Source organism: Anopheles maculipalpis, chromosome 2RL (assembly GCF_943734695.1).
Source record: "Anopheles maculipalpis chromosome 2RL, idAnoMacuDA_375_x, whole genome shotgun sequence".
NCBI lineage: Eukaryota > Metazoa > Arthropoda > Insecta > Diptera > Culicidae > Anopheles > Anopheles maculipalpis.
The window spans coordinates 33265434-33292579 of record NC_064871.1 but is presented as its reverse complement, the minus strand read 5'-3'; the positions used below and the strand labels follow the sequence as shown (position 1 = coordinate 33292579).

General features: G+C 42.0%; 2 protein-coding genes across 13 annotated transcripts in view; one reads left to right on the top strand and one right to left on the bottom strand.

Annotated features, from left to right (window-relative positions):
• The window catches only part of LOC126557211 (protein groucho-like), a 345364-nt gene that overhangs the window by 249048 nt on the left and 69170 nt on the right, over nucleotides 1-27146 (top strand). The window lies entirely within an intron of this gene.
• The window catches only part of LOC126556628 (uncharacterized), a 59301-nt gene that overhangs the window by 28066 nt on the left and 4089 nt on the right, over nucleotides 1-27146 (bottom strand). The window contains exon 3 of the mRNA XM_050212006.1: nucleotides 25614-27085. Within this exon, the coding sequence (XP_050067963.1) occupies nucleotides 25614-27085 (1472 nt within the window). The remainder of the gene's footprint in view (nucleotides 1-25613; nucleotides 27086-27146) is intronic.

Genomic DNA, 27146 nt, shown 5'->3' with positions numbered 1-27146 from the left:
AAAAAGAAAAAAACATCCGAGCCGACGGTCAACAGTCAACCGGAGGCGAAAGTTAGAATAAATAAATTAAAAACGATAAAAATAAATTGGAATGCTATCGACAGCGGTTCGGTTATGGTAAGGGAAAACCCATCCAATCCTGCCCAACAACCCAACGGTCTGTTTTTGTCGGTTGGATGTGGTTTCAAGGGTAAAAAGTTTTGTGCCGGAAGAAATTGCGGAACGGATACGGGTTGACGGTGAGAAATTCGCGCAACTCGAACGAGAGATTGGAGGAACGAGCTGAGTCGAATGTGTATGATATCTCGCTGGAATAAGGTTCCGACACCGAGTGCCGTGTTACAGAGTGAAGTTAAATTGGATGAGCTATGAGTGAAAAATAATTTCCACCGGTCAAATGCGTCTAAATGTGAAGTTGAAGGCACCGTGGGACTGTTTGCTCGTGTTCATATTCCTTCCCTACACCACATCGCAACCAAGTTCATCTGCACGAGGCACAGTCTGCACTGGCGGGAGGAAATCTGATCGTAAAAGCAATTCTCGCTCTGGCAACGTACAAGCGTACCGGGCAGCCTCTGAGCACGAAAGCAGTTCAGCAAAATAAAAATAAAAGGAAACAAGGAACAGTGAAGGAACAACGAAACGAAATCAAAGCACTCAATTGCAACTGCTGTCCGAAGCAGCCGGTGGTGACGTTTACTGCACTGCCCAGCACTTGGGATGGGGTGTCACGAACTCCAGTAACAACACATCCGCTTTCGGCACTTCCGGGACAAAATCCGGCATTCAATATGCGCTATTCAAACGTCTGTACAGTGTTCCTTTCGAGTGGAGTAGAGCTGGGAAAAGTGAAGCAACATCGGTGTGGGACGGAAGGTAAAGCTCGCAGTTAACACATGAAAGACAGGTGCAACTCTGCTGTCGAGCATATCATGGGGGAGCAATTTTAAGAATTTGACCATCGGAAGGAAAGGAGTTCGAGTGTTATGAAATCCTTTTTCCCAGTGTGTATAGCAACCGGGACACTGAGCGTTGCCATCAGGGTACGGAAAGGAAGGTTTATCAAACAGACAAACAAACGATTCAGACAGGGTAAATGTTTGCAGCGCGCAAGGAATCTTCATTTTTACTACTAACCATGATGATACATAAGGGGCGATGAGCTAGTGTAATAGCAGAGAATGTGTAGTGTTACTACTGCCTAGTGTTGATAGCCTTAGGGAATTTGCATGGATATACTAACAGAAAAGAGCACTATTATTGCCAAAGGCACACATGTTCTCGTACTAGAAATATAATTACTTTTATTTAACTAGTTTGATACGATTTGATTGATTTTTAAATTACAAAATGAAGGTGCATCAAACATGAAGCAGTTTCTCACATTTGCAAACAAAACAGTAACACACACTAAAAAAAATCTAAATATTGAGAATCTCACTATAAATATAAATATATAAAGAACACAAAATAATTATTAAGAGCATTAACATTGTTCTATTGTTCACATCATAACCCAGGTATTTGAAGCACATCAAAGTTGGTTCCATATCATGATAAATATATTGCAGCTCATAATCGCGAGTATAAGTTGATTGGTATAAATATTATCAGTTTTATAACTTAAATAACTCCAAACTTAGCATCCTTGAAGCTGAAACAATCATTATCTCATTCATAGTAGAGTAAAAGAGTAAAACTGGGCTAAATAATCCACTTTAGCCGCTCAAGACTATTTAGCCGCACGTCGGTTACTAGCCCTTCATCGTCCTTTCACAAAAATAAAATAGTTTTATAACTAGCTTCAGATCCATGGCGATAGGTGATATTTCCTCCCAGAACTATCACTTGGTGCAATCACGAAGTCCAATCTCCAAGTTATGATCTAAGCTTTATCAGGATTTTATAAACTAGGGTCACTAGTGTCACAATTGATTTGATTTTGAACCGAATAATCTTTTTTATCTGAATATATTAAAATTGAGCAAGAGATGGAGAGAGAAAGAGATCCTCTTCAAAAGTTCCATCGTACTCTATGAGACTCCTTAAATTAAATGATCCTAACCCGTTTGCTGACGAGGCTTTTCAACTGATGCAACGTCACCGTTCGAATGTGTTATTTATACCAGCTTTTAGTGCCAGAAATAAACCACGCTTTATGCTATAAGTCACGTATCAACTAAGATGACAAAGTATATAATTTTTGTTCATATTTCTTCGTTGTTGTTTTTAGTACAACAATAGACTATGTTTTACACCCACAATGCTTTTATACTCTGAATCAATCAATGTATTTTAACACGTTTGATACTTTGTGTGACGCTTTCACCTGGAGAGAGTCTCTCTCATATGAATAATTGCTTTCTTTTGCATCCCATTAGACCGAGAAAACCCTCCCAACATTACTAAATTGTCTATCTTCTACCCATGTGTGGCCATAATCGCACAAAACAGCACCTATTTGTCGGACGCTGCTATACATAATCCAATCTCGAAGCTGAAACAACCAATAGATACCAATAGAATTCCGTCCACCACAACTAAACACCCAACAAAAGTAGTAGTTGTAAAATTGTATGGCACAACATTAATAGTAATCAACTGACTGACTGACTGTAATCAGATGAAAGAAGTAAGAACTACATGCTAGCTAACGAAAAAGTTGAAATAAAATTAAAAGAACTTCAGTGGGGTGTTTCGAATAATATATATCCACGATAATTGTGTAAACTATGTGGTCAACAAGAGACTATTGAGCATAAATTAACAAACTGCAAAACAGTGATAAAGAACTTAACCAAATTTGCAGTTCTAAATCAAAATTTTCTTGCAAAATACTTAAGTATTTTGCTAGAAAAAGGCTTTAGAATCTTTAATTTAAAACCCGTATTAAATTTAAGCACGAAAGCTGAAAAACTGGAAATTTTGAAAATGTTTGTGAACTGCATAGATCTTATATTGCATCATGAAGATATTAAAATAAGCAAAAAAACCTTTGAAATTTTAATCTGCGATTAAAATGTTAATTAGCATATAATCCTAGAAAATTAAGGGAAAATTTGAGTAGAAATAAATGAATTGTTTTTTTCAAAACAAATTGGAAAACTCTATTGAGCAAACAAGATGCACTATGACGGTTTGTTGTTCGCCAAAAAGCATCGACAGAATAATTAATGGCATCGAACATATTAATACATGCTTCAAGTTCCTAAAACTACATTCGTCTATTACAAACAGCACTACATTCGGGTGAAATGTTTAGAATTTGGTATTCTGATACGGTATTTAGATTTTGATTCATTCATTTTGATGTCCTAATGAGGAAATATTATTTGAGCATTTCCTATCCCAATTCCAGCAACTCCAAATTTCAGATTCCAATTAACACCTGTTTGCATAGCACGAAACAAGCCTCAAATACCTTAACAAAGCCGTTCAGGTGAAAATTCATACGGAAACGTAGACATTTAGCAATTAATTTATGTATAATGTGAGGCCAAAAATCGCTCTTGAAGAGTAGTATCTCCAGTATCTGAAACATTCGAATTGTAATCAATTCAACTCTTAAATCTACTAAAATGAGCCTGAAATGCAATTCTGCATACCACAAATAATGTATGAACAAATAAATATAGAAAATAATCTAAACCCACTTGCCATCTCGAACCAATGCAATATTTTTGCTATCATCGCATCATCGAACAATAATTTCAGTGTCAAACAAGTTTGGACACTTTTACACGCCAGCAAATTGCCAAAGACCGTTTAAAGGGGGCCCGCAAAAAAAGGGCCCACGACCGTGCGACACTGTGCTGGCGTGAAGCTGCTGCATAATTTATCGCCAGCCTTGTTTTCCCACGCGCGCCCGACAGCGATCACTCGACTCCGAACACTATCCCGTCGGATGTTTATTTCATAGAATTTTGTGAGGTTATGTCATGCTCTTGTTCATCAGTTCTTACTGCGTATTTTCTTACCCATTTCTTTTGTGTGCGCGACACATTCGTATCGAACGCACACAAAAAAGGCGAAGCATTTCTTGAGTGTTTTATTTTCCGTTTGTGCTGTGCTGTTACTACAACAGATTAGAGAATGGTGATGGGCGGTATGTTGTTGGCTTTGCGTCTTCCGTCTCGAGACTTCATTGCAAACAACTTTGGCGAGGACATCTCACAGACATCCCGCACCGAATGTGCTGTGCCACAAAACCCTTTTTCCTTTGTCTGAAACTCTAACGCCGTGTCGAGAGATTTTCTTCCTTAGTCGCTTACACTGTCAGCCAGCGATGAGAAGAGGATGTGGGGTACTCATTTGGAAGTTTTGTTCGGTTTTATTACGGCTACACGCTGTCGAGATGCGTTTCATTTCCGTTTTTATTTACCTCGTGCCAAAACTCGCCCTTCTGTGTGTATGCCCGGCCCTGCGGAACGCCCCGTTGTATCCATCCACCACCAGACTCGTTCAATAAATACAAGAAAATTATTACCAAACCAAACAATATCCTGACCGACAGAGATGCGACAGCTCAACGGACGCTGTATAGGTTGAATGCCAATCGATAGCCATTCCGGCGATGATATTTTGGCGAGTAACAATGGGCCCATTCCGCAGTAGGGCAGCTTTCGATGAGGCTGCTGCGGGCTTTGTTTGCATATAATTTCGTCTAACGTGTCCACGATCTGTTGGGTTCGTATGGACGGAAGACGAGAACGGGTCGGAGATGCCAATATTCTGGTGAAAGCTTTCCGGCCAAATGCTGCTACGAATAATTAGATAATTGAAATCAAACAAAGCTACCAACGGACAACCGGTCATCGGTGCCAGTATCGAACGAACCAGACAGATTCGTACCAAACAAAAAAAAAGGATACGGGAGTGCTACGTGGTACAGATAATGAATGTTGAATAATTTGACTTATTTTGAGGATAGAGACGAGAGTTCGCGTGTGATTCTCGTCGGTGTTGGCTCAGTAAGACCGTGAGCAGCAGGATGGATCGGGTGTCTAGTACGCTTGATTGATTGTTCACTAACTCATGTGAACGTAATTAAATTATTGCCCTTTACGGTTTGCTGGTAGAAATAAAACGTGAATCACTTTTTGTGGTTTCTATTTTTGGTGAAAGAACAAAAAAAAATGTAAGCATTGATTATATTGATTCACTTCTTCTTTCCCTCTTTCAACTAACTATATGTGCTACACACTGTTCTACACTAGGTTTTCTAAGGGATAAAAAATCCACCAAAAAGACAAATGATACTCGAGAGATAGCAAAAGATTGCTTCAGTTTTCCGTTTCGTTTCCATAAGCGAAGAGCTTTCAAAGCTACAAATCATGGTAGGAAAATCACGTACCACGCCTTCATAGCAGTACACAAACACACAAAATACCACTAAACAAACTTTTTACTCCTACAAAACTCTTGCAGCAGATTTTCGAACGAATCAGGTCAGCTAACAAAGAAGAGGTATTATTTTCGTACATCAACCTACGCATAACAATCGCCGTCGCAAATATGGATTTCAAGAATAAAACCCACCACACGTAAACCGCCCATCGGCCCCGTGATGGTTTCAAGCACGTGGAGCTGTTGCTGGGCGCTAAAAATAACTGACAATTTGCATGATGCAAAGGATGAAAATTTGAAATCCTTTTCTGAAAGTATTTAATGTTTCAGCTTAAATATTGAAACGTTGCAGTTGTGTCCAATGCGTTATGATACAATTTTTGATTAAATATAAGTAGCTAAATGTTGCACACTTCATCTACTCCGTATCACATAGCAAGAAGATAATGCGTCCGCTAATTCCACTCCTGGTACAATGTAACTTCGACAAAAAGCCGAGCTGAATCTCCCAACTAGCATGTGTATCCTGGATGTAAACTGGGCAGCAAAATCATGAAGGATACTCGAGCTTTGCACGATTGGTTTCGCAGAAAATCTCTACCCCGGCAAGAGTTTATTTGCGATTGTTTGCCAAGCTTTCATTGTTGCTCGTACGGTTTCTTGGATTTTTTTTTGTGTCAGCTTCGCGGAAATTGGCCATACCCTTTCCCACCATGCCCACGTGTCGGATGTGCGAAGCGTGCGATTACGGTGAACGAACGTTGGTTCGTTCGATTGAAATTCAAACAAGCAACTCCTTCTTTCGTCTTACCCAACTCCGCCATTTAACCGCCTTTCACCATCACTCTCGCATGGTTTGGCAAACAAACTGTGTGCAATATCAATTTTTGATGAATGTCGATTCGCCGAGATGGGCACGCACGGTAGCTTTCTGTGGTCCGTGCCGTGAAACGTTGTCTATTGTATTTGTTTTGCTTTGCGGCCGGTATACCACAACGATACGCGCACATGATACAGACACGCAAGGACGTTTTGCAATCCTTTGACGCATTTGCAACGGGGAAAGTTTTGCGTTGCGAAAATGGAAATGTTACAAGGAAATGCTTTCACGGTAAGCTGAACCGTTAAGCTGTGCAGGTGGATCGCTTGCACTGAATGGGTGTGTGGTGGCAAGTGGAAGCATAAAGAGATTCTTTCTGAAGAATATATGAATCCCGCATAGATGCGTACCCGTTTTACAACAGCGACGGCTTGGTTGTCTAGGCTGGGTGGTGGTGCAAATCTGTACCACGCTGTGAGCGGGCTAGAGAGGATGTTATCACTTTTTCTCCATTGCTGTTCTACGAACTTCATGCTTATTTGAGCAAAAAGATCTTTGAATCGTTTTTACATGGAAATAAATTTTCTGCTTTGGAGTAAAAATTGAACCTACGCAGGGCTTAATAATCAATCTACTAGCGTAAATAACTGACCGTGATAATTAAACCTGACTGAAATGATTCTTGGAAGAAGTTATCAGTGTATTTTTCTAAATCGAAATGTCTATTATCTAGGGCATTACTGTTTGAGTCAATAAAACTGTGAATAAATTTCGTTAAACGTTCAGGTAAACCACACAATAAAGTAACGCATTTTTTTCACTTAAATTACTGGACTAAATCAACTTCTAGCTTGTATATTCGAATATGTCTTTTTCTTGGCTTAACGACCTCTAAGGACATGCCTGCCATCGAGGAATGGCTTTCTAGACTGCCGATACCACGTAATTTGATAGTCAGTCCTCACTACGGGAGGACGGTCACTTGACAGACAGACAGCCTGACGGACTTGACAGTCCGTCGAAAGTGTGTGAACGACTTGGTGGATAACACAAATCAGTAGTTACTACCGCTTGTGGACAGAATGATTCTGCAAGATTCTTTGAATCTTTTATAGTCGCCGCCGAGGACAGTTGGAATTCTTTTTTGCGAACGAGGACGCTCACTACAGGAATGATATTTTAACAAGGGCTGAGAGTCGCTATTTCTGTTATGATTGACACTTCGACGACTTTGACTCGACGACAACCGATCCAAATATCTTGGAGACATGTTTAACTGGTTTTACGTATTCTGGGGTCTCATTTTTATTGTTTTTTTATTACTCTAGCAGATGCTGTTAAACGTGAAACATTTGTAATCTACAATATGAAGTAGTCTCAGGATTACTAACATAAAAAAATCTGCAAATGCAGTTCCTCGAATGCTGTGAACATAACTACTCAATATCCATTGGTAAAGCTGTTATATTCTATTGTAGAATATCTCACCAGACCAACTTGCAAACCGATTCATTTGCATGAGCAAACTGCATAAAAGCTTCATACAAGTTGTTAGCGCGCGTGCGAACTGAACAGGTAGTACTGAACACGTTAGCTATAAAATGTAAGAAAGTTAGATAACAGGAAAGGTAGGCTCCATCCGGTCTCTTGACCGGCGAACAGCGAGAGAAGAAGACGTGTTTTTAAAACTTCAAATTTTTAAACGACTTCAAATTTGCGGTCACCTATCCGTACATCACACCCTTTTGGTTCCGGATTTCTTAGTATGGCCGCTGATGGTGCCACCATCATTTTGGTCTTTGCCTCGTTAATCTGCAACCCGAGGTTTTCAGCCGTCTGCTCGGTAACCAGAAAAACACTACTAAGGCATTTTTTTTCATACAAATTTGCGCAAGTAGTGCCTTAGTTGGTGATTTTTCAATGATTTTGTCAATCAGGAATGCGAAATGGACGAATGAAAAAGACATGGAAAATTCAACACACCAAACCAATCAAATTCAGCTCCCACAAGCATTGCAAAAAAAAATTATGCACAATGTCAACAGGGTCAAGCAACAAACTGAACTACATACACATAATGATTCAGACAGAAATAGTAAATCAAACATGCGCCATCGCCTATAGCCAATCAAAATTAAGTTAACAGGCAGATCAAAATAAAAGAGCAATTTTCCACACTTCAAAACACACCCATTAACCGCAGGAATGTTAGTTGATGGAACTTTCCATCCAAATTATTCTCACGATTTGTCCCCGAAATTCTTTCATACAAAAATAAAGAACCAGCAGTCAGTCACAATAATGTGTGCATGATGGCATGGAGGTAGTCAGTCGCAGTCGCAGATAAGTAGTTATGAACAGTCGCAGTTGAACGTCGTAACTCATCCAAAGCAAAGACATGCGTATGTTTGATAAGAATAAGAGTGTAGTAAATATCACAGTGCCAATGATAACACTTTACACAGCACGGAATCTTTTTACCATTACACGGCATGATGATTTCTTTTTATTACACTATTTTTGCATAGAAAATGCTATATATTAAACTGAAAAAAATAGGATGAAGGGCCACTCAATTAATAAATATTGAAAATCAATCTATTTTTTTAATGCACATGTTATTGACACTACAAAAGAAACAAACGATAATTGCTTTTCCCTGATAGCTGATAGTCCAATAAGCCGCTTTAGTTGAGCTTGCATCTGACCGTGATCAGTGAAACAGAGAAGATTATCACTTTTTTCTGTACGGGTCACAAAATCGTTACACGCTTTGGCAGCAAAAAAGCAAAAAAAAACTAAATCGATCATCATCACTGCAAACGATGATGATGTTATTTTCCCATGCCCAACTACACCTCATCTAGCGTAGGGCTCACGGTAATCGTATTCGCTTCGCAATAAGCGTATGGGTCGTTCCTAAATCTTTTCAAAACACGGCCTAAACAAACATGATTTCCATCCCTTTCAGTAGTGTTTCTCTTTCGATATGCATGTTCCTTTTTTTTTGGGGTATTTAATCTATTTTAAAATGGACTAATTTTCTTCCTAACACACTTTCTTTTTCTTATTTATCTCTTATACGGAGTAACATTTTAATCTTAAGCTAACACATACGTCACCTCTCAATCCATCTGTGCCTACAAGCCAAAAGTTGCATAGCAGCATCCTCCTAGCAAACGCTCCGTGCACACATACAACATGCATGCAAAAGAAAGAACTTAAGCGTAGCATATTTTCACACAAAATCCCATTTTCGCCACCGACAACCGCAAAGCTTTGCACCAAGTGCTTTAAAATCAGCCTGTACTGGTGGCGTTCCGTAGCTTCAACACGGACAGCCGCTTTTGGGTTTTCCGGTGGAATGGTTTATATATACAGCGAACCGCTACTCGTAAGGCGCCTCATTTCCCAAAACCTTTTTTCTGAGGGAAAATCCGTAGAAACGTACCGACACAAAACGACGTGCGAAACACTGTTGCTCATACGTTTAATAAGCACATATTTGCATAAAATGTTACCACGCAGCTGCGGGCAACAGCTCAAACCTCATCCCTCTGTTCCATCCATCTCCGAGAGTTTTCCTCAAGCGAGAAATGAAAACTTTGTTGCAGTACGAGCTTCGGTGCGAGTCGAGTCGATTTGTCGAGCTTTATAAATGATAGTGCTTTGTGTTTTTTGGTTTCGGTTTCCTCCACGACTGCATGATTTACTACAATCGATAATAAGTTTGGCACAATGCTTATAGCAACTGCAATGATTCGCTTAACGCCTTCTGTTTCATCGTTCCAAATTAGTGCTCTTGCCGTGCCGTACGGACAACGTACGGAATAGAAAACTTGCACCCAGTTCTTCGGAAGCGAAATCACTTTTGCCACCAAGTGAAAAAGAGCAACTTTTTCGTACCAAAGGGAGAGAAAAAAAATTCCCATCCGAAAGTACACAAAACTGAACAATTTTTGAATGTCGTTAGCATCACCTTCCCTAGCACGGAAAGATGCAACACCGAGCACTGAGTACAACGACGGACGTGACCGTGCGCGCCCCTAAAGAACGTGGTTCATCCACACCGCTCGTCATATTTCGCGTTTCGCGGCGTTAGGAATTTAATTTAATCTGCACACACAACAGCTCAGCTCGTCTATTCATGGACTAATCTATTACGGTGTGCTTGGCTTTTTTGTCGCGCCTGATGCTCGATGCGGTCCGGTCTGGTGCTTTAGTAGTCACTTTTTGGGAGGCAGTGAAGGCGAAAAGATGGTCGGAAACGTTGACAAATTAATAAAATGGCACCGGGGCTTTGAAAAGTGGCAAACGTTCAGAGTATGGCGGTGTTGAGTTTGGTGCGAACGATCTACCCGAATGTGGTGTATTAATTTTCTGTTAAACACCGACCTAATGTACAACCACTTCATTTGACTTTCATGGTAATGGGCACAAAATTAAGCTTCAAGCCTAGGCACGATTTATGATGTGTACTTGGCACCTGTGTTTCCTTGATAACTTCCTCTTGAGGTTTTACAATCTCATTTATTAATCGCTACCGTTGATATTATGCCTTTGATGTTTACAATTTCATTCGTATTCATTTTTTGATGACACATTTTTAACGCCGGAATTAATAAGCGCAGAAGAGAAAAAAATGTGTGAAGTTTGGTGTAAGACATACATTCACTGGATATAATAACAAAGCAACATGTATCTAAATGATGACTACAGTACAAGCTCTTTCACCAACCCTAGTTGATAGCTTTGATCTTGATTGATCTACTTCCGAGAGGAGCATTTTTCGTACTAGTTAAGGACGAAATTTGTCACCCGGGTATTAGCAGACAAACAGCAAAGACACAACGAGAGCATCGTTTCCAAACCGGCATTTGCACTGATTGGCTCCATACTAGCCGGAGAGGGGAACGGTGACAAACGTCACATCCATTCATCTTTCACAGCAATCACACTTTGTCGTCATGGCTTTCGGAGTGTTTATTACACTTTGTTGATTTTTCACATTCATTTTTAGCTTTTGCATTTTCCTTTACAGTGTCTCATCGATTTTTCCGTGAGAAGAACATAAGGAAACGCTATATGATACAAGTTAAACCAAAAAATATTGTTTTTGGTTAACCAGGCGTCTTCATTTTGCATTTGAAACTCTAGACGCATTCATCAGAATATTTTATTTACTCAAAATTCCTTCTCGCAAAAAAATGTAGCAAAGTTGTAAATTATCTGCTCTGCAGAACTAGAGATCGCTTAAATATGCTTAAATCCCCTTTAGCCGTACACGTACAAAGGCTTTTGAGGAACAATTCACCGAATAAATCTTATACTCATTGCAACGTGCATTGCCTCTTTGGAACTCCACTCCAAAGCTTCGTTGTCAAACGTAAACTCAAAATAGTAGCGTACTGCATGTGCACACTGAATCGTTCAATTACAGCAAACAATCATTAATTTTGTTAATAAACAAAAGAGCAGCAACAACCACTGTACGGATGAAAAAAAATCGTGACGTATTTATTCTGCAACCCATTCATTAAAACGAGAAAAACAGCATCCATTTACCGCAATCGTGCAGCTTTGCCTTTCAAGTAGGTTTCAACATATCGTACGAACTTGTTTAAGTCTTCCACTTAAATACTAGACCAGCAAAGCAAAGTGCACCGTAATCGTTTGCCAAAACAGTAATCCGCGCAGTCAACAGGTACACAATCAAAACATTCATACCAACCAAACTAAAATGGTCTACAGGAAAAAGTTTCTTTCCCACACTTTAGCACAGGTTGAAGGAATTATGAAGTTTTATTGCTCTCCTAGCGATCCATTTTACGAGTCTACAGAGGCAAGTAACGGCCAAAAAAAAACCCCTGCTCAACTAAAAGGTTGCCGTAATCCATTAACAATGTTTGTGGTCGGCTCGAGTGTGTACCGGTCCGGTGTTACACGCCCCTTTCATGTGGTTACGAATGAACAAATCTATAACATCTTGTTTACATGATTACATGTTAGCGTTTGATTCTGTATGGGAAGGACCAGTAGCTGCAAGAAAAAGGATGAGTGGAGCATATTCGTACGAAAAAATCATTATACCAAAAGCTTTACAACAGCCAGGCGTATCCATTTTATACTCGACATTGAAACACCAGGCGTCTCCATTAGATTACAGATTTCATTAAAAGCTTTGCATGTCGGGTGAAGCATATTATTATGACTCATAAAGCTGTAAATGAAACATGCATGCTTTGGTCGTACCAACCCCAAAGTAAGGATGCTTCACAAAGATAATTTGTGCTCTAGAAGCTTAACCTTGCGTGATGGACACAGAACCTTTACATACAAAGCATACAAAATGCAATCAGCAAAGGCTTTCAAACCACTCTCTACCAAAACCCTTACAAAATGGAGCACCTATAAAGAGGACACCTTGTAACGCTCTGACCATCATCGGGTGTACCTGTGTTTGAACCACAGCAAGAGAAACTCGAACCCGGATATGATAATTGGAGTTTCCCCAAAATGCATCGACCCGTAAACGCTTGCTAACGACACACGTGCTGCTTCCCCTGCAGGAGTGCTGCATTCGATGTGAAGCAATCGATATGCACGCAAATCGAAAGGATCTTCAAAATGGGTTGCCCGATTGTTGTTTTACTGCACATTCGCTGCAAACTCGGCGGGTACCATTTGACGTAACAAGGGGCTTAACACTAATTAAAATTGATACCCTCGGAAAATGTTGGTGCGTGTGTGTTATAATGAAAAATCTGGAAAGCGATTTACGTGCAGTGGTTGTTTGTTGCGTTAATTATTCATTCCACTGTGTGAAGGATCAATCGATGCTGGCTTAAATCATGATTTATCGAATGATCTTTGTAATCCTTCATATGATACGTGTGTCAGTGCATTATTGAACGTATTATTCTAGATATGAATCATTATATGTGGCACTTCCAACTGTTAAAACAAAACAATAATGACAATATTTACGAATATTACTTTTAAACATAAGAATAAATTAAATTCAGCTTAAAAATTGAACTTTTGTTTTTCTGCTCAATGCCATTCCGAGAGAGAGCGAGTCCATTTAAGATTAAAGCATCCAGCATTCATTCGGTTTCAAGCAAATCCATTAGTACGAAATCACTCGACAGCACTTGTGGAAACTTTGCTTTCGCTCTTGCACGCCCACTTTTTTCACTGACATTGCGTACACTTTTGATTACGATGTTTGATTAATGGCCTTTTACGAAGCTTACATGCGTCACTTTCAATCACAGGCTTTCACTTCTATTGGTACACTTTATTATGCTGATCATCATCCATCTATTCGATTGTCTATGGTTACAGAAATGGATTTTGTCTTCTTCACAAGAACAAGCTGTTTGCTATTTAATCACATTAACGTTTTGCAGCATTCGCTACCGACGACCACTGCTGTTGCACAATCACTGATTTCAAATAAATCACTGATCAGCCACAAATGTAAATTTTGATCCACAGGACACGTATTATCACTTACAAAAATTAAATGCCCGATTATTCATGCAGCAGAGATTGAACCGTTGTACCATATGAAACCGCACCACAAAAAAAAACCGGTGAAGAGATAAAAGCAGTGTTGAATTGCTTGCTTTTTTCCTCTTTTTTCTACAAAGTGTGTCTACTTGAGACACACCAAAGCGAACCACTCAAACTTCAAAGCCACGAGTCTAGCGAGACACTGATTGTAAGCATTGGCTCGAAGTCACTGCCAAACCGGGATGCTGGAACCTTTCGAGGCTGCCGTGAGCTCTGCCTTCTCGATCCGATCAAATGCAAAACACACTTTATCTCACCAATAAAAACCGCCACCGTGCCGAGCCCTAAATGAGAGTGAAACTTTGATAACACTGAGACACTCCTTCCCGTGAGTAGGTGACGCTTGCTAATATTAGCTTCAGTAGCACTACCACACGAGCACGAGCACCTTTTCCACTGTGCACTGTGCGTTCGATTGTGTGCGTAGTAGAGTGGCTTTCTGTCAAATCAACTCACAACATTCGATGGTGTGTTTTAATTCGGCAACACAAAGCAGACAGGCGCTTGCTGTTGCTTTAGCAAGCCGAAGGGAGAAAGTGTTCACCGTACCATTCTCACTTTCATTTACGCCCCATTCTCACGCTCACGCTCACAAAAGCTCGCTCTTTTCACAGACTTTTTTTGAGCGAGTAAAGCCTGCTCAACGCAGCATCCACGTAGCAGAACTCTTCGGTACTCGGCGGGCACTCATCACAACGCTGGAGATGCATACGCAAACGCCCTAGGATAACACACCTGGAAACCGATACACTGGAAACGATTTCACCCGTCGGCAAACCGAAACACCGGACGCACCCTTACCGAACCACAGACAATGCGATACTGAGTGGGGCTTGACTTTTGGCAGTGATGTTTTATAATCGGCCAGTCTGCGATTGAGCTACGAACTGGGCTTCGGAACTGGAATTTTCTCCGAGTGCACAGGTCGAGGATGAGCATAGGAGGGTTTTTAGTGCTTGCAGAGAACATCTGCACTTGTGTGAGGACGCCGGTGAGTTACTATTGGTGTGGCGAGCCTATTTTAAACACAACCAGTGTTGGACTGTTGTAACGATGTCGGAATTATTGGAGTATTTAAGTTGTATGAAATATATCTCTAATGCCTTGTAAACTGTTTTATATTAAATTCATTTCATATCATTTTCAGTATGTAAAATTGAAGTTAAAATAAAACTTTAACAAATTTAAAATGAAAATTTAAATTATGTTCTCAAAATCAAATGTTTCTTTGCAACTCATGGCCTTATTAACATCATTAATATCAATAAAAATCTTCTAAACGACGAACACACCTTTTATAATCACCCATTTCCCACTGCACTGATTCGTTCGTAAAAGTCAAGAACACCCTTGTCCAGCTCAATAAAACCCGATCCGGGGGGAATAATAATTAAAACTCGACTCCCTTCGATCCTTAAACCACTCTTAAACGAAATGTTCCACCGTGTGAGGGTGCACCATCTGATCGAATTATGCACCATAGACACCACCTCACAGTATATAGGGCGTTGACTTCAGGCGAGTAACATGTTGTGCAGATGAGTTTACTTCCAACTCTTCCAACTGTGCCCCAACCGGACCAGTACATTCCCGGTTACCAGACGAGAAAGCTTCGTCCTGCTGGATGCTGGAGACGTTCTCGGTTCGGCCAAACCATTCACCCGTTCGGTCGGTGGATGAACCGATGAACTCAACAGCACCCCATCTTACAGCGCCTTACAGTGCTCGCTCGTTCGGTCACTCAGCAAACAGTCTCGCGTGAAAAGTCCGTTTTCTCTGCTGTGTGTAGCGCAATAGCTCTTTGTTGTGACCGTATGGTACGGCCCGAACGTGCAGCATCTAAAGATAGCATTTTGCTTGCTTGCTGCGTCCTTTTTCGGTGTGCCGTAACCACCAGGCGCCACCATCGCGGAGGCTTGCGGAATCGGGATAGTCGACAAAATGGAAAATTACCCTATTTTCACGTCCTTTTATATCATACACATGCATCCACATATACTCGAATAATCGAGGCGAAAAACAGCTTCGGTGTCAGTACCGTGTGTGTGTGTGTATGTGCGCCCAGAACAGCTAGACGAAACGAGGTACGTTCGCCAAGAGCGTATGGAAGACTAAGTTAACTTTTTTCCTCCTCTTTTCGGTTCGCATCGCCGAATGCATTGAAAGTACCTCATGATAGGAAGCTAGTTTTATTACGCTTTTTTGCCAATGCTCGTAGCCTTCTCGTATCGGTTGTAGCATCTTGCCAAGCGCACCAACTTTTAGCGTATTGGGTAAGGTTTTGTTACACCAGAGCCAGGCCACAACCACGGTCCATGACCAATCGTGACGAACACGGTTTTCGTTTTGCGCGGTTATCTTTCGTCGCTACATCACTGTGAAACAGCTGAATTGGGGCAACAGCAACAACAAAAAAGCGTAGGGCAATACAGTCCAACGAATTCTGGACAGTTTATCCTTGCTCTTGGACGAACCGTCCTTTGTGAGATCTTAGAAAACCTGAACCGCCCTGGGAAGAGGAAAAATGTTTCCGTTCGAATTCACACGAACTATTCCTTTAGTCGGGTTCTCCTTGGGTCGGGTTTAATGCACTTGCAACACAACCAGGGAACGTATTTATTTCTACTGCCCATCAGCATCAGCCACACACACACAGAAACACACGGCTCGGGACGCCAACCAGTGCCAGCCAACGAAGGCAAGACTTGTTGTTTGCACAACTTTCATGTCTCCGCAAGCATGTTGCGTTGCGTAACGAACATTATTCAGCGTTAGAGAGAGAGGGAGAGCGAGAGTGCATTAAAGAAAGCTTCGGTGCGATGCGTCACTACAAAGACTTGGCAAAGGCAAACCTTCAACCAAGCGTAGTCCGGTTGGCACGAAGAATACCGCAAACGATGAACAGCTTTGCGGTACGAATGCGACCACCGTGGTGATGGCGGCATCTACACATTGTAACCGCCACCCAGAAGTATGTCCTACAGTAGCGGGCATCATCATCAAAGAGCAAGCATCAAACAGTTTCCACTCCCACACGCGTTGCATCGCGTTGGAAGCGATAAAAGTAAACGATCTTCAAGAAAAACGGATCTCAATGCCCAAGTCAGTGCAGTCAAACCGAACACTTACTACTAGAGGCGTAGATTCGGCTGAACAAAGCGTAAATGGCGTGTCTCGCGGGGACAAGGGACAAGAGAAAGATAGTGGCAAGCTAGCGCACAGGAGTACACACTTTCACTCTTGACGTGAGGTGGCGTATTAAACATAATGCGCTTTTATTGCAATTCACAAGCGTTATAGCGAACGGAAGAGCGAAAGCTAACAGCAACCAATGAAACCGGTGGTAAACTTACTTTTACTTTTTTCTCCTGCTCGTTCGGCGTTCGTTGGGCAATGGCCGAAATATAGTTCAAAGAAAATTCCTAAGGAGAAGGACTTTGGGGGTTGAAGAAAATCACCCATCCACAGCGATAAAGGTACGTTAACTCATTCGCACGTGTTATTGGACTGGCGAGTAAGAATTCGAAAAAGTTTTCGCCCTTTTCATACTTTCATTCGGGCCGGTTAATGTTCCGGATAAGTTAAGCTCCGGTTTACATAATCAAACACAATCAGAAGGGTTGCTTATTCTTCCACTTAGCTTAGGAATCAACAAATTATCCATCACTTCGAAAAGTTCTTGAAATTGAAATAAAAATATGATTAAATATTACAAAATAAAAAGCAAAGCTTAGGAAAAGTACATACATTTTTTATGCACTTTTTGAGCGAAAGAAAGTCCAATAAGGCTTTTTCACATTGCACACCTCAAACTCGTACTCCCTCTTTCTCACTCTCGCTCTCTCTCTCTCTCTCCCTCAATCGCACTTAGAGATCGAACGAACGAAAACTTTTTGCAAATGTTGTATTGACTTTTCGCAAAATGCAATCAACTCGCACGGACGTTAGCCTTAACCGTTGGATCCATTTTACACTTTTCCCGCTTACGTTCGTACCTGCCAAGTACATTCAGAGCATTCACGCCATTAAAAATTTGCCGATTGAAGTTACGGTTAGGTACTAGCGTCCGATGGTCGCAACCGACTCGAGACCCAAGCACGGTAATGACATTGGGCACGGCGAAGAGTGGCAAAATTTGCGAACGTGTCGAAACTGTTGATTGCATTAATTTCCTCCATTACCGGGTTTCGGGTTACGGGTAGTGAAATCAATCCACAGTTGTCTGTAGCACTTGCACGCTAGAGTTTGCAGCTTTGCATCGCCCCCAGAGCCAGAGTGTCCAGCGTGCCGGGCGGGTTTTTCAACTTTATTTCACAAACGAAACACTTACACTGTGATTGATGATGATTGGCACGGCACACCGAGTAGGCACCTGTTGATTGGCCCATAATAATGTAGTTGGTCGACGGGAAGCTCGATTGATGCAATAATATAACGTTTCGTTTAAAGCGATCCCCAAAACTAACCGATACATTTACCAGTTCGAATAAAAACGACGAAAAACGAAAATACGGGACACAAGGAACAGCCGCGCTGCTCATAAGGTCAACTCCCCAAAAGTTTCTGCTGAGTAATGATAGCAAATTTGTATCCACCCGTGCGCACCTTCCTCCTTGTACATTTGTCATGCTTACGATGCCCTTTTTTGGACCCCTCTTCTTTGGACCCTCTCTCTCTCCCATGTGCGCTACAACAAAGCCCATGTAATCCCACCGATTGTGTCCTTTTAATTTTACTCCACAATGCGAATGTGCCTAAACAAACAAACATAGGCTACAAAATAGCACAATGACTTTCCAATACTTTCCAGCTCCGAAATCGGGTAGTAAGAGTACGACGCTTTTGATGGATTAATGCGACAAAATGGTGGCGTTTTTATTTTCGTCGTAAATTTGTCAATTGGAGAAAAAGTTTTCTCATAAATTGTTTTGCACGAAAAAAACTGTACTGCTTCCACTATGAGAAATCAGTGAAATGTTGGGATTGAAATTTGGCTCTTCTGTGAGTTATGAACATATATTCAATACACTTTTCAATGCTTCTGATTCACGTGATCGATGGGCAATGCGAAAAATAAGGGGAAGAGCTTTTAAGTATGCAATGAATTTATGCAATTTGTTTGATTTATAAACTTAATTAACATTCTTTTAAATTTCAGTGATATAAAAACATTAAACTGACTATACTTTGCGTAGCTAGATGAGATTCATCGACATTTGTAAAGGAGGGTTTACTGTAAAGTTATAAATTCATGATCAGCCAAACACCTGTTACAGTTAGCACTAATCTGCGGGGCATCAGATGTCGATTCATTCCAACATTGAATATTCCAGCAGAGAATTCCATCAGAAACTGTACAATTAAAAATCAAATAACATTCACGTTTCGTTCCATTTCACCTAATTATCAATTCCAAAACCCCAACGTCATACATTCGTACAACTCTAGGCGACCGTGTGCTCATGACTTGGTTCTTCTTTTTTCAACATAAAAAGCAATAAAATAATATTCCTTGAAAAATAAATGTCTACCAGGTGAAAAGCTCTGAAAGCACAGCAAACAAAAACAGCGTTCCAGTTTTAGCCATCAAGCTAATATCAAATTAGTCCTATTTCGATGTGTAAATACTCCTGTACCATGAAAAACTAAAGCATGGAAATTCATTTACCAGATCGCCGAGCATCCACTTACGGTGTTTCCACGAAACGGTACCGACTCAACCAGCAGGGCAGGAAAATCATAAATTCAATTACATTTTCCGACGAAGAGTCGATGGCTGACAGTGCGCGAAACAGGCTACGAGCCGTTCGGACGAAATTACACCTAAAACTGGTACACACCAAGGTTCAACGGTAAGCAGTCGGAACTTTCAATGCAACACCTTTACCGAAGACAAAGACCAACGAATCGCGTTCACCCTCTGTGCGCCAAGGTGTCAAGCTAGTGGAATAATCGATTTAAAACTTTGTTAATCTGCCCATTGCCCCCTCCTGTTTACTGTACACCAGGGGAAGGGAGCATCGAAGGAAAGGCGAGAAAAAAGCTTCAATTTCCGATCTTTACTTCGTGATTGGAAATCTTACCCAGTTGTAGCGGTGTGGCTGCTGCTCCTTCTTCTGCTTTTATCATGATAGAAACAACATCTTGTGTAAACTGCGCCCGTGTGTATGGAAAACAGTCCAAGGTTTGAAGCAGTATAAAGAGACACTCGGGCTTTTTGTATGCTTTCCATTGAATTGCAGCGTGGTGCCCGAGTGCCCGATGTTGCTTAATTAAATTGCTTCCACATGCTCCGATGCAAATGTTTTCCTGCAAAGTAAAGGTCAAGGCAATCGGTCCCTCACGTAATTTAAGCATAATACTTTCATGCTGTTTTTACATTGCCACCAAGAAAGATATTAAAATCATGGCCCCAGTTAAAGTAAAAGTTGAGCAAGTACCAATACCATTAAACCCCTTGCTCGGTACAAAACTATAACCGAAGCGATTTAGCATTGGATCGGAAATGACAAGGATGCTTAACAGAAATACTAACCACGGCCGGGATGATCTTTGGTGCTGAAGCTGTCGGTTTCCATTTAGCATTATTTTCATCTCCCATTCCTACTCTATTCAAGGCTTCTCCATTCCGGAATGACGGGCAGCATCAAAATGTCTAACGCTACAAGTAGCAATAACACCCTTCAAAAGGAAGAATGTAATTTCTTGATTGTGAAGGGGTGAAAATGAAAATTTTAATAAAAACCCTTATAATTAAAACCGATCCAAAGCAAGCGGACGTGCTTGACTTGTCCTAAATGTATAGGAAAAGGTGTAAAGAACACGAGACACCAGCACGGACAGATTCGTCTTGAGCAATTTCACTCGCTCACCGACGTTCTCCAATCCGGTGTGGTCCTCCTTACAACTTCAAACGGTGTCAAGTGCAAATAAATCAACGCAAAATGCAAACACCTTAACGCGCTTGCAGTCGGCGAGCTGGCGAGAAGCCATCCATTCTGATTCCCGCCTGACGCTCAAGAAAGCGAGCAACACCTTCGACTTAAGTTTAATGACTTTCGGAGGCAAAACTTTTCGCCCGGTTGGATTCGGGTCGGCGCAATGGTAGTGGGTGAGCCAGCACTGCAACCGTTGCTTTACATTGTAAAGCTGAAACAAGACGACGGTGCATAATCAGCGAGCGAGTAGAGTTAAATTAGTTTCAATACCCGCGCTTGCAAGCGGGTGGTAAAAACGGACCGACGTGACGGTAAATCGCGAACGGCAGCCAGCGTGGCAGATGCAAAGTTAGTGTTAAGTAAAGCAACATCAAGAAAAATGTTCGTCCAGGAAGGAACTTTAACTCATCAAAAGTAGTATTTTGATAGTGGCTTAAGCTTTTCTCCGCCGAAGCAAAGCGGGTACAGGTTAAGGATGCTGTATTTTGATAGGAAAGTATAAACTTTGCTGGCTGCTAAAATAAAATGCAGCAAGACTGAGAAAGAGTTGGTTGTGTAAACAACGATCTTGAGATAATCGCTTACAGAACTTTTCTGTTTGCAGTAACGTGGCAATGTTGCAGGCATTATATTCTTAAAATCTTAAAATATTATTCTAAAACTTCAGTTCAATTTCTTTCTCCAGCATAATCACTTTATAAAGCAGTGGTACCTTTTCATCATCAAACACATTAAACGCTTCCTCTCTGTTGCGCTTCCCAGTTTACGTTCTCTTTATGAATTATGTGCTTTTGTTAGTTGCTCCCTTTTGACAGAATACAATACAACGCATCCTTCTAATTATCTGCGCACCAAAAATGTTTCTCCATAATAATCGTCAACCGGCGATGTAAAACATGACCCACATAAAACACCAAAACAACCCAAAGTCAACAAAAATCATTAACCATCATCGTAAAGCTGCACAAGGACGGAACGGGCGTACCGTTACAATCTTGCACAATTTGTGCTCGTAAATTCTTTTACGATGGTATCTGCGTTCTTAACGATTATGGGCGCGACGCACCACCGAGAAGAGTTCATCAAGTGCTCGCCGCGATACCCGAGGCCAGCACACTACGCGCTCGCTCGAGGCTTGATGCAATTAGAATTAAATTTTAAAATAGCTGCTGCTCCCTCTCGGGGTAACGCATCACAATAATATCGCGTGCTGGCAACATGCGTGCCGAGCGTTTCCAAGGGCGGCTCAGTCAATAGTCGTAAAAAGGAGGAAAGAGAGAGTGGGGAAAAAATGCGCATAATTTGAAAGCTGGACAGATGGACGTTGTGAGGAGATAAAGCATGACATCCCAGTTGTTAATCATACAAAAGTACAAATATTTAAGGTACATTTTTTAACGTTTGTTCGAAAGGATTTTTATCGCAGTACGGCATGGAACATGTTTTACATCATTTGAAGTTTCTGTTCGAAGAGCGACACTGTTAATTCGTCCAACATGCAATAAAAATAGGTGTTTTTTAGGTTTTTCTAGTTTTCACTTGATGAAATGTTTGTGATTGAATGTGTTAGTATAAGGACCGTTCGGCTTAGAAAGAATTATTGTAAAATCATTACCGACAACCGAAGTCGAGAATATAGACCTGGACCCCAAACAGTGAGCCTAACCCGTGAACAACACTATTTCACTTTGCGACACCCTCAAATACCACAATGTGATCCCGTACAGGTGGCGTTCTAGGTTATGATCCTTAAAATATATTTTTCATCACTTTGCATGCTCTATGTTGTGAGCCCTTGATTCTGGAATGCATTTAGGATTTTTTTTATATACTGAAAGCGTTTTCAGCTTTTGGCCTAGCTCAAGACTAGTGGCATTGCACTGATAAACAAAAATAGTTAATTGACTTACTCTATACTGTACTGTACTGATGACTGTACTGAAAAAGCAACTATCAATAATCGTAGATTGGTGGCTCCGTAGAGCAGAGTGTTTTCAGATATTCTTTTAATGCAATTTTAATGCAAACTGGCTTCATCCAACAAATATAACCAACCTTATTGCATCAAATATATTAGTTTGTAGCATCAACCGTTGAGGAAACAAATAAAATTCGCGTTGGAACTTCTTTTTGGCCTTACGACCTAACAGGTCACGGCCATCTAATGGCTTACCAGTCCTATCGATACCACGCAGTTGGATAGTCAGTTATTACAACGGAGGAACGTGTAGGATGAGATTGTACCCCGATCATGGCATGTAAAGACCGGCGCCACTGTCGTCTTAGCACTGTGACTATTAATGTTGCCATTTTTAATTGAGAAAACGTTTGTTACGTAAGCCATCTCAAAATTTTATTTATTTACCTGAAGTCATCGTAGACCGCAATAATGTAAAGAAAGGTTTGTCACTTCTTTCGTACTAGGCACATGTTGCTACAACAAACACCAGGCGTCTCCATGAGAAGCTTTTTTCTTACCTTTTTATTATTTGTCTTGACTTTTCTAAGCAGACAGATTTGAAAGAAAATATTGAAATTATTTGTCGCAAACTATCTAATTGAAACAGTGAATGAACAATGATTTGCCGTTGCCGAAAATTCAGTAAACTCATTATTAAGCCAAGGAGGTACATGGACATAAGACTTCCCTGGACATGGACATTTTCAACCTCGTAGTCGCTGCCGATCGCGTGAAATTTGAACACGGTGACATATTCTTATCTCAAATTTAGCAAATGTCACTACAACAGATCTCACTAGCCAATGATAGTTCTTCATTTCATCGTAAAGTTCCCCCAAAAGCTTTCACTGCAATGGAACGAATGCTTCTAGCAGTTGTATCAAGATAGAAAAGGAAAAAAGACACACACACAAAATAGTTTTCCAGGCAATCCTCGGAGCTCAGTTTCACACCCTGGAACCTTGAAACGGCCTCGGAAAACGTTCCTCGGGGACTCTTTCTTTTAATTCGAAACGGCATATCGCACGGCCGATTCAAGCGTATCACTTTGCCTGTAGCTTTTTCGGGGTAGAAAGATATTATGCCGGCCAAGCAATAGACATCCTGCAAGTGCTGTAGGATCCTGCTCTTCAACGTGCTAGTTGGGTTTCGGTCCAATATGCTCGTTTGGTGCGGTTTGGTGGTTTTCGATCCAAGCCATCCTTCGAAACACGTCCAAATAGACCGGCGTGCACGTGGTGTGCTATCGCTGTGCTCTTCTCCAGTCATCAATGAGAAAGCACAGTACGGGAAGGGAAAAGTCAAAGGTCTATCTAGAACTCAGCTCTCCAATCCGAAGGCATCAGCTGTTGCTTGCCAGCGCCGGTCCGGTCAACGGGTCTCCTAAAAGACGAACGAACGCTACCATTCGAATCGCACATCTTCTACTATATCGAATCGTGCCTTTGCTTCCCATTTGCTCCTCGTTTACAGTTTTCTTTTTTTTTTCTATTTCGCCTTTTCATTCATTGCTCACAAAATACCAAAGGCCCTCGGGATTGATACTGCTGCCGTACTACCTACCATTTACTTTGGAACCCTCATTTGCCGAACTGCTTTGATTTCAATTTGTTTGTAGTAAGCTCAAGAAGAGCAGAGCAGCGTCTAGAAGCTAGCAGAAGGAAGAAAAAAATCCCCACATCATCACATTCCTCTACACGTCATCTCGGAACTCTCGTGAGCATCCCGTGACGGTGGTGCGTCATACAGGGGAGCCTGCGAATGGAACCATATTTTGCTCTGAAAGTCGAATTTCTTTGGTACTGCCATTCTTTGACCCTGCCGTTTTGTGGTCTTTCAAAACGACAACCTGACCTTTGCAGTGATGTCTCTACACCTATGATCCTGGGGATGTTTTACAGCACCAGATGGTACGGAAGATGGGAAGGATGATATCAAAATTTGCCAATTTCATCTTCTTCTTTTGGTTTTTGGTTCGTGATCCCGAGGAAATGGGTCGCATGTGAAAAATCTAACCGTACTGGGAGTTGAAAAGCTAGAAAGACTGTGCCAAACGCATCAACATGCAATATGTTATTGGAATGAAGTCTTCACTCGGAAAGTTCCCAAGCACAGTCAAACACACATGAAATATTCGGAATGAGTTGGTGAATGTTACTTGTTGATTTATCAGAGCTGATGTGTGTTAAGTAAACATAAGTTCCTTCTAATACGATAGCAAGACGCTTACCAGAATTGATTGAATATTTCGATTGATAAAGTTCACTAATAAGATGTACAGTTGGCCCATAATGATGAATTTTCAATATCGAAGCGCTTTTCTAACAACCTTTAGTCAAAAAACACTATTCCAACTGTTGATTGCATACTTTAACGCGTTTCGTACCCCTTACAATTTATTATCTTGTTTGTTTGTGGCACAACCTTGTACGTAATACTACTTCACGCCAAAGCTCATTCTTGCTGTGGATGAAGAGCTTTATGCGCCAACAGTCAGCAAATGATTGAAAGCGGAATAATAATGGGTTCACATTTTATTGCACATTCTTTATCGAACAACGCGTCCCCCGCGTCCGTTTTATGCAACAGCACGAGTTCATGGACGATAAAAATGCAATCAAGTTCCCGAAAGGTATAATTATTCAAACTGAGCCAACAAAACTGCAGCCCAGGAGCAGGTGCTTTTCTAAGAAAATCACCATTCCCAGGGACCGTAGTAGCTGGCCGTGGCCGAGCAACGGTGAACTTGCGCACTGTATAATGAATATTGAACTCCGCGTGTTTGCATGTGAAGCAGCAGCAAAAACAGCAAAGAATGGGAGAAAATGCGCTGATAGCAAACAGTTTACATCCCGTATTTTCAATAGAAAAGATTGTCACCAACACCGGTTCGGTGGCATTTATTCTGGTGCATTTCCCCCTTTTTTGCAATTGGCATTATTTGCAGCTGTACTGGACGTTGCGTACTTACCCGCGTTAAAGAGCTCTTTTTCTCTGGCTGCATCCCGCACTGGCCTTGCTCGAACTCATCGTCAGAGTCAATCGGGGGTCTCGGTAGTGGTCGCCTGTCACTGGCGCTGTCTGTCGCAGCGAGCGGTACTTTGTACTGGAACACTTCGTTCTCCTCAATACCGTACAGCGTTGGTGCCGGTCGGTTGGAGTGTGGCCCGCTAGAGTGGGCATTCATGGTTCGTACACGTGCTGTTGGCGTCGGTGACAAGGATTCCGATTTTGCTTCGTCATCGTTCACGACGCACTGATTGGCCGTTGGTGGGTAGTTCTCATAAATATTCCGCTGCTCCTGATGCAGCCCGGACTGGTGCGGATAGTGGTACGGTGGTGGTGGCGGAGGTGGAAACCATTGTGGTACGAGTTGGTTTGGGTTGCGTCGTCGAAAGTAGGGCGAAAATCGGTCCCGATCGTCCGACGGCTCAAACGCTAGCGAACCACCGAGCACGGCTAGCGATGAGCTATCGTCGAGACTTCCGAGCGAGTCGTCCTGAAGCAGTGCAGGTGCAATAGCTTTACGCGTCCCGGCTTGCTGCAGGTCCGAGTTTGAGTGGAGTCGTGCCCCGCGAGAGCCTCCACTACCCGGCGACTGCAAATGTCCACGCACACCAAGATTCACACTGGATGAAGAAGCGGATTTAGTGACCGCTCCCGGATGCTGATGACGCCAACGTGTCTCTTGATCCCAGTTTTGCTGCTGTTCCCGCGAATCCGTACTCAGCATGGACGGAGGCAATCGACGGGGCCTTGGAACGGGCGAAGGATACTTGCGATCACTCACCTCGCCCTGGAAGGGTCTGGAGAGGGACTGCTTACTGTCAGCGGTCCCTTTCATCAGCAATCGCTCATCGCCCGCAATGTCCGGATTTGAGGCCCGAGGCGTCAGTGTCGGTGGAAAGCGTCCAGTACGCTTCGCTGCCTCATTCGATAGCCGGCTTCCGTGCGCTCGACGACGCTCGAATGGGCTGGACGGTTTCTTGGAAGGAGCGGTCTTGATGTAATACCAATCACTTAGTTTCCTCTGCTTAATTAGATCATCATCTTCTTCCACACCAACCTCCTGCTGCTGCTGCTGCTGCTGTTCCTTCTGCAGAGCCTCCCCATGCTTAAGCTTCTGTAGATTGGGTGCGACGAATTCCTGTGTTCTCAGATTTTCGCTAACCCGTACAACACTAGCCTGCCTGTTTCCCTGCTGCTGCGGCTCCTTTTCAAACGATGCACCAAGCGGGACCGTACATTCCAGCGTTCCGGCTAGCGAAACCGACCCAACGGCCGACGGGGACACGGTGGTGCCGGCGGTACTGGTAGAGGTTGCATTCCGGATGTTTCGTTGCGCTTGGAACGAGTCGGATATTATGAGCGTTTTCAGTGCGTAGTTTAACTCTTCCAGCGACTCGTAAAAGCTGCCCGACTGCTGACCTCCGTCGCCATTGTCTGCAAAAACGAGACGAAAGCGTGGGATGAAATCGTTCAGTATTTTAGTTTGCGCTGGTAT